General features: G+C 40.4%; 2 protein-coding genes across 2 annotated transcripts; both read left to right on the top strand.

Annotated features, from left to right (window-relative positions):
- The first annotated feature begins 3,383 nt into the window (after positions 1-3,383).
- On the top strand, positions 3,384-5,183 carry LOC149940551 (uncharacterized). Its single transcript, XM_090179306.1, has one exon. The coding sequence runs from the start codon at positions 3,384-3,386 to the stop codon at positions 5,181-5,183; it is 1,800 nt and encodes a 599-aa protein (XP_090035432.1).
- Positions 5,184-5,287: 104 nt separating this feature from the next.
- LOC149940550 (uncharacterized) lies at positions 5,288-8,452 on the top strand. The gene has a single exon (XM_090179305.1). The coding sequence runs from the start codon at positions 5,288-5,290 to the stop codon at positions 8,450-8,452; it is 3,165 nt and encodes a 1,054-aa protein (XP_090035431.1).
- Positions 8,453-9,111: the final 659 nt, after the last annotated feature.

The raw sequence follows: 9,111 nt of genomic DNA, 5'->3' as shown, positions 1-9,111 counted from the left end.
TTCTTAGTTAAAATAAAATTATAAGATTAAAACAACATTATGAAAACTGCGCTCAAAATGGCCGACACTCGCCAGTCTTTAAAGAAAAAATTGCAAAGACTATATACGTTAATACTTGTCGGTCCTCAAGTATACTTGTAGTGTCTTTGCATTTTTCATAAGCAGACGACTGACACTACTCTATACAAACCTTTTAATAAATTAAACTCTCATTTAAAACCCATCAAAGACCCTATAAGTAACTTGGAAAACTATGGGGTATACAAAATATAATGTAGTTATTACCATCAATCTGCCAGAATCTAGAATGTCTTCAAAAATATTTGTAACGGATGCAGCAGGCTACACGACGAATTAAATAAAAACGATAAACAATACTAATAATGTAATTCTTTTATTGTTATTTAATTTATCAAATATTGACACGTGTCATCGCTTTCAAATTTATGGTTTATACTATTTTAAGCGGCCTGTCGAATGGCGTAACAATTTTTATGAAATTAAACTTAAATAGTTTACAGATTAACCGTTTTCCGCTTCTTCAAGTTGGAACGTGGGGTAGGTTTAAATTAATTATTACGATTCTTCTATAACAGCTACCCCGGAAATTGTTACGCCATTCGACAGGCCGAGTTCAATAGTAGTATAAACCATGTAAATATGAAAGCGATGACACGTGTCAATGTTTGTTAAATTAAAATTAAATAACAATAACGGAAATACATTATTAATGTTGTTTATCGTTTTTATTTAATTCGTCGCGTACCCTGCTGCATCTGTTACAAATATTTTTGTAGACATTCCAGATTCTGGCAGATTGACTCCGGTCATGGTAATAACTACATGATATTTTGTATACCCCATAGTTTTCCAAGTTACTTATAGGGTCTTTGATGGGTTTTAAATGAGAGTTTAATTTATTAAAGGGTTTGTATACTGGTTCTATATTATTCTTCCCGAACACGTTACCGATTACATCAGAGACAATTTTACCTCTCCGAGGGGACAACGACCGTGTCTGTCTGTGGGTGGGTGTGTGGGTCTGTGGGTCTGTCAGGCCTGCGAACGCGTTCGCATTTTCGGTGCAAAGTGTAATCACTGCGTACGCAGTTTCTCGAGATCTCTGCGTTCGCAGTTGCTAGTAATTAGGGAACAAAGTCGAAAAACCGTGTTTGCAAAACCACCGTGGGACGGTGAGCGTTAACGGATTAATTTGCAGTCGGGGTTGGTTTGGTGGTTTTTTTTTCGTCAACGCTCGCCGTCACGACAGGTTTAATTCAGTAGTTTGGATATTTCGCTATTATAATGTTTATGTGTAGGGTGGTAATCGATGCACTTATTAGGGTACGAAGCGGCATTCTCAGTAGAATTGCTCGGTCGACCTTTAATCTTGACTTTCTGGCTGGGCGTACTTGAGCTGGTGCTGAGCGTTCTAATTTTACGGAATAATTCGGTAGATCTATTTTCTAGGCCTACACAATGTTGTTCTAGCTGTGCGATGTTTTTAGCATGATTCTGCATTTCTTAAGTAAAATCGTCAATTTTTTCCGAACAAAATTTTATACAGTAACGCGGTACTCGGGGCGTACTTTAGGAGCCTAATTAGGGAAATAAAGGGGTACTAAAGCAGAACTTATGAAGTTTTATTAGTGAAATAATGCGGTACTCGGGGTGTACTTAAGGATCCTAATTAGGGAAATAAATTGGTAGGTAATGTTGTGTTATTGTTATGACGTTTGTGGGTGTTGAGTTTGCGGTGTGTACGTACGGGTGGTAACTCTCCAACCCTTTCTTATTGACTTTTGGGACGAACCAGGTGCTGAGTGTAATGCTACCTCTCAACATCCAATGGCCGGGTTTCCACCAATTGTTCACGGTATTCGTCTTAGTATCAATTTGCGATCGCATCGGGCGGGTTTCGAACCCGAGACCGACTGTTTGACAGGCGGACGTTCTACCACAGAACCACCGACACTTATTACGTTTCATTGAAAATTAGACCTTCAGCTTTATCGAAAGCGTATTTAATAGAGCATGAAATTTTGGTTTAATTGAAATAGAGCAAGATTTCGTGAAAGATTTAAATTATTGCATCGAAGAAATTCTAATTTAGCGATTTCTCATTTGATTAAAAACAAATGCGTCACCCAGGTTTCGAACCCGGGCCGTTCAGTTAGGCAGTCGAGCGCTCTACCACAGAACCAACGATAACTTCAAGCTATAACGCAAATAAGACACTCATTGTAAGCATAATAGTTAACAAAGTCTTGAATTTTTTTACGAATGAAATTGTGAAGGCCTAATGTGGTTTTTTTACGAAAAAATTATAAAGACTTAATCTTGTTTAATATAATAAGTTGCTTTATTTCAATTTGGTACTTTTGTTTAGTGTTTTTTTAATGAATGGAGTTAAAGATTTTTTTCTTCTATTATTTGACGTTTTATTTTAATGAATGGAGTTTAAGATTGTTTCTTCTATTATTTGACGTTTTATTTTTGCGGTTGTATATTTGTTTTATCTTTTATTCTTTTAAAATTATTTACTTCTTCCGCAAAATGGTTAATTTTTTGGAGAAACCTTTTTACTTATTTTTTGTGTATTAATGTTTTGAGAACCTTTACGTTTGGGAAAGGATAATTTTTGACGGAACCTTCAAAGTGTATACGTCGCATTTTCAAAAAATTTAATGGTCAAATCTTGTTTTAGCGCAGTCAGCAGATAAGATAAAGGGTAGAACCCGTTAGTTTTTTGTAATTTATTTAGTTTTTTCAGTCGTATATTCTTATCTATTAGGTTTAACGTATTGGTTTTCAAGCTTAATAATTCATTTATTAACAACATATCGAGTTGGTCTGGTTTTCAACTCGGTCGTAATTTATTTTTAACGTTTTCTCGGCTGATTAAGATGTTTAATGCAGTTCATCAATTGGGTTCGTTTGTGTTTATTTATAAAGAACCCTAACTATTCCCTCTGTTACGTCATAGTTCTGTTGTATAACCTTTTTATCATTTTAACGCTTATCAATATTTTTCACGATATTAGCGATTTTTTAAATGACTACATAAAGTTAATTATTTTTTAATTTTTGTATATAAACTTAACATTACTTATGTATCTGGAGTTACAGTCATTCGTCCATCAATTATGTAAGCATCCTACTCTCTTAATAAAAAGATTAGTTTAACTTAAACCCATTGGTATCACTTTATTTTAATCTTCGTTGCTGTCACGAACATCTTTTTGGTCCGTCGAGCCGGATATAAATCACCAAGCGGTTAATCAGTCAAATGAATCGTTAAGACCAGTATCCTTTATCGTGAGACGCAGCTACGCAAGTTTGAATTCAGTCATCTATCAACGGTGGTTAACTTCAATCTTCAAATGGATCCGTACCTCATCAGGAGACGAACAGTCAAGGGTCAAATAACCAGACTTGAGACGGTGAAGACAAATCATGCCATCACACCGATAATACCAGCAGCAGTTAAGCTGTATAAAGACAAGGCTAATACACTCGCTCACGAATTGGACGACGTACATGCAAACATCGTTAACAGGTGCCCGTCAACGGACTTAGAAACACATGAGACAGAGTACAACGATCTCGTCACTCGCATGGAAGATCTGGTTGTATTCTTCACTTTTCTCAGCAATCAAGTACCAATAGTGAGAGCGACTAGTCAACCCACAGCAGATATCAAGTTGCCAAAACTGGAATTACCTGTCTTCGGAGGGAATTATATCGATTGGTTTCCTTTCCATGACCTGTTTACTGCCACGGTCCACAGTAATGCAGCACTATCCAACGCTCAAAAGTTTCAATATCTGAAGTCTACTCTCCGTGGCGAAGCAGCGTTACTGATTCATTCGATACCAGTCACGGATGGTAACTATACCGAGGCTTGGGATATATTACTTAACCGTTTTAACAATACGAGAGAGATCATAAATGCTCATGTCAAACGGTTATTCAATCAACCTTCAGTTAAAGACGAATCGGCAACAGCCTTGAGACGATTGATTGACACTAGCGCTGAATGCATACGAGCATTAAAGGTCTTAAACGAGCCAGTTCAATATTGGCATGCGATGCTGTTACACATAATTGGAGAGAAACTTGACCAGGAATCCAGACGGCAGTGGGAGTTATCACTAAAAGGAACCGCAAAGCCAAAATACGAGGATTTAACAACATTCCTCGAACAAAGAGCCAGGGCCCTAGCTGCCTCCCAACCGTCAAGCAATATAAAGATAAAGACGTTGGCGTTTCCCAAGACAAATCCATTATCACACCATGGTTCAATTCAAGACAACGTCTGTCCTATCTGCAGTGAACAGCATCCCTCCTTCAGATGTCCATCATTACTCAAAGCCAATCACGAAACCCGTTGGAGACTGGTAAAAACACATTCACTTTGTTTTAACTGCTTAAAGGGAGACCATGTTAGCAGCAACTGCAAAGCCGGAAGCTGTCGAAAATGTAAGGCGAAGCACAATACGCTTTTACATGCCGAATTGCAAGAGAATTCCTCGATTCAAGAAAGATCGAATGGAGACATCGTCGTTCATGTGTCACGATCAAAATCAGGACCTGCTCAAGTCATATTGCCAACAGCTATGGTTCAAATCCAAGGAAGTCAAGGCAGTACTTGGTCCAGTCGAGCTCTGATAGACTCTGGTTCACAAGCAAGTTTCGTGTCTGAACAACTCATGCAGAAACTAAAACTTAGACGGAATTATCAAAATATACAGATAGGAGGAATCAGTGCCACTGGTATCACTCATTCAAGAGGTGGTACAACGCTGAACTTGGGCTCTCACACAAACGCCAATTTCCATATCACTGTCCCAGTACTTATTCTCAAGAACGTGACGGAAAGACTTCCCAACTTCACCTTCAATATCCAAGACTGGTCTCATTTCAAAGGTCTAAAGCTGGCAGATCCCACGTTCCACGTATCAGGTTCAATCGATCTCTTGCTAGGAGCTGATGTCTACTTGGACTTAATTGAAGATGGGAAACTCTCGGGAAAACCTGGACTTCCTGGCCCTTTCAACACCGTATTTGGCTGGGTGGTAGCTGGAACTCTTGGAGGTTACGAGACCAAGACAACATCTTCAATCAAAATCAACCATTGCAGCCTCGAACAGCAACTCGCCAAATTTTGGGAAATAGAATAGCTAGCCCGAGACCACTTTTTACCTCCATCGAACGACAATGCGAAGCTCACTTTCAAGATACAGTCACTCGAGATCCCAAAGGAAGATTTATCGTCAGATTACCGATGAAAACTAACAAAGAGGAATTCGGTGAATCACGATCCATAGCCTTACGACGATTTCAATACATCGAAAGACGACTACGAGCTAATCCTGAAATCTACAACAAATACAAAGAATTCATGGATGAGTATCAGACTTTAAATCATATGGAATTGGTACCCACTGATCATCTCCAGGATGACAACGCTTATTACTTACCACATCATGCAATATTCAAAGAGTCAAGTTCTACCACGAAGACCCGGGTCGTATTTGATGGCTCGGCAAAGATGGCGAATGGAATTTCCCTAAATGACGTTCTTCTCGTGGGACCGAAATTGCAAGACGATTTGGTGAACTTATTAATAAGATTCAGGAGTCATGCCGTAGCATTAACCGCAGATATCGAGAAAATGTATCGGCAGATATTGGTTGCCCCGGCAGATCTTCGCTACCAACGTATTCTCTTTCGACGACAGAAGGAAGATCCCATTCGAGATTATCAACTGAAGACTGTAACATACGGGACATCAGCGGCACCCTATCTCGCTACAAAAGTTCTGCAACAATTATCCGAAGATGTCAAGTCCAATTATCCATTAGCAGCTCAAGCGTTACGAGAAGATTTTTATATGGACGATCTCTTATCTGGTACTGACGATACCAATACAGCGATTAAACTACGAGAGGAATTAAATATAGCAACGAATCAAGCTGGACTCCCATTGCGAAAATGGGCCTCAAACGATTCCCGTCTCCTGGAAACCATTCCGTCCGACCTACGAGAAACTCTAGTTCCTCTAAACATGGATAATGCAGAATCAATTCTTACCTTGGGATTGCAATGGACTCCAGCGTCAGATGTCTTATCCTTTTCTGTCAAGTCACCAAAGTCACGACTAAAAGTCACTAAACGCACTATGCTGTCTGACACGGCCATAGTGTTCGACCCGTTGGGTCTCCTAACACCAGTCCTCGTTCGAGCAAAGATTCTTTTACAAAAAATGTGGCAAATTAAGATTGGTTGGGATCAAGAACTACCCGAAAATATCGTTCAAAGATGGGACACGTTCAGAGAAGACTTAACCATGATCGAAAAACTACGTATTCATCGACATATCGGTCAAGTACACATCAAGACGTCGAGTCTTCATGGTTTCTGTGACGCCTCAGAGACAGCTTATGCAGCAACGGTGTATCTGAAGACCACAACTTACTTTGGAACGACTAAGGTTCGACTGATCATCGCTAAAACCAGGGTCGCTCCTCTAAAGCAAATTACACTGCCCAGACTGGAACTTTGCGCTACGGTACTCCTCGCTCGACTCCTTATGATCGTACAACAGTCTCTTCGTCAACCCATAGCGGAAGTTTATGGCTGGAGTGATAGCAAGATTGTACTGTCATGGCTAGCTACGACTCCTCAGCGATGGAAGACCTTTGTCGCAAACAGAGTTTCTGAAGTTCAGAACGTAAAGCCCTCAATTCAATGGCATCATGTTCCTGGTATATCCAACCCATCTGACTGTGCTTCCCGTGGAATCGAAGCAAAGGAGCTCCTTAATCATTCATTATGGTGGAATGGTCCAAACTGGCTTAAAAACAATGTTCCATACGATAACGAACAATCTACTAGAGATGATCCTGAATGCAGTATCGAAGAAAGAATTAACACGGTCACCGTCATGCAGTGTAGCCTAGATCAGAGCCTTCTCCAGAAATACTCGTCGTTAACCACGGTACTCCACGTAACGGCGTATATCCAGAGGTTCAGTCGCAACTCCAGAACAACTAGAGACCAGAGAGAGATGGGACCATTGACGAAAGATGAAATTGAGTTGTCCCTTAACCATTGGATCAAACTTGCTCAGATGAACGAGTTTCGCGACGAAATTAAGCAATTAACAGCCAAGAAACCATTGTCCTCAAAGAGTAAAATCCTGACGTTGACACCCTTCCTCGACCAAGCCGGCCTCTTAAGAGTTGGAGGACGCATCCGGAACGCTAAAATCTCTCTGGATCAGATCCATCCAGTCATTCTTCCACGGAAACACAGATTTACCGATCTCGTCATTCAGCAAGAACATCTCAAAACCCTTCATGGTGGGCCTCAACTTATCATGGCGTCACTACAATCAAGATACTGGATTCTGAACTCCCGTGACGCTGTCCGGTTCCACGTTCGCAAATGTATGCGATGCGTCCGTCAACAAGCACGTACAATCAGTCAACTAATGGGAGATCTACCATCAAATCGAGTCAATCCCGGTAGAGCGTTCCTGAAATGCGGAGTGGACTACGCCGGACCCTTCCATCTTAAAGTTTTGAAAGGCAGAGGATGCAAGGGTTTCAAAGGCTACATCGCACTTTTTGCATGCTTTACTACAAGAGCTCTACACTTAGAACTCGTGAGTGACATGTCAACCGAGGCCTTCCTAGCTGCATTCAAAAGATTCACCTCTCGCCGAGGAAGATGTACAGATATCTATAGCGACAATGGTTCAAATTTCATAGGCGCTAGCAAGGAGTTGAAGGATTTCGAAAAAACTATCAACACTACTACGACAGATCAGTCCCTTGCTAGATGGATGAGCGACGAGGGCGTTGTCTGGCACTTTAATCCTCCAGCAGCTCCACACTTCGGCGGACTCTGGGAAGCCGGCGTAAAGTCGGTTAAGTTCCACTTAAAAAGAGTCATCGGCGAAACCCGTCTGACCTATGAGGAGATGCAGACCCTGCTTTGTCAAGTGGAAGCGTGTCTCAATTCTCGCCCGCTTACCTCAATGTCCGCAGATCCAACCGATCTCGCTGTATTAACTCCTGGTCATTTCCTGATTGGCAGTGCTCTGACGGCCATACCAGAACCGGACTTCACATCGACCAAAATCAACCGCTTATCCCGATGGCAGCTTTCACAACAACTACTACATCATTTTTGGAGGCGTTGGCAAGCCGAATACCTATCGAGACTTCAACAACGACCCAAATGGGCGAAACCCTCCCGAAACCTACAGATTGGAGATCTCGTATTATTAAAGGAACAACTTCCACCAACAAAATGGAAAATGGGACGAGTCATTCAAGTGCATCCAGGATCTGATCAACTGGTCCGTGTTGTCACAGTAAAGACCGCAGGCAACGAGCTGAAACGTCCAGTCACTAAACTTTGCCAATTACCATTGGACTAGCAACCGTAAAGAAGTAACCTTCAGTAATATTAAAATTTAACATTTTAAGGTGGCCGGAATGTTACGTCATAGTTCTGTTGTATAACCTTTTTATCATTTTAACGCTTATCAATATTTTTCACGATATTAGCGATTTTTTAAATGACTACATAAAGTTAATTATTTTTTAATTTTTGTATATAAACTTAACATTACTTATGTATCTGGAGTTACAGTCATTCGTCCATCAATTATGTAAGCATCCTACTCTCTTAATAAAAAGATTAGTTTAACTTAAACCCATTGGTATCACTTTATTTTAATCTTCGTTGCTGTCACGAACACCCTCTACGGTCATTTATTGATATACGTTTAGTCAAGTGGCTTTCTGTGCTTTGTGAATGGTAAGTTTTTCGCTTCTTGTTAATAAGTTTTTTGTTGGTGTGGATATTTGGATATCTACGATTCCTAATGCAGTCATTGATATCCTGGGTGTGCGAGTCATTATATGATATTGGAAATTGGACGGTTTTGGTCTTTTTCATGCGGTATGTGTCACAACGTCAACAGGTTCCGACAGTCTACGAGTCGTCCACTACCAGATATCTACGGTATCTTGATCGGGCGAACGTTGAAATAAAATGAGCGTTAACTATGCGGCAAGTATTTCGTAAGCGACA

Source organism: Leiobunum rupestre, chromosome 6, assembly GCF_980474605.1.
Source record: "Leiobunum rupestre chromosome 6, qqLeiRupe1.1.hap1, whole genome shotgun sequence".
NCBI lineage: Eukaryota > Metazoa > Arthropoda > Arachnida > Opiliones > Sclerosomatidae > Leiobunum > Leiobunum rupestre.
The sequence above is the reverse complement of the archived record's forward strand: the minus strand, read 5'-3'. Positions and strand labels throughout refer to the sequence as shown.

Excerpts from the sequence above, each read along its gene's own strand:
- LOC149940551 (XM_090179306.1), top strand. The coding sequence starts at position 3,384 with ATGGATCCGTACCTCATCAGGAGACGAACAGTCAAGGGTCAAATAACC.
- LOC149940550 (XM_090179305.1), top strand. The coding sequence starts at position 5,288 with ATGAAAACTAACAAAGAGGAATTCGGTGAATCACGATCCATAGCCTTA.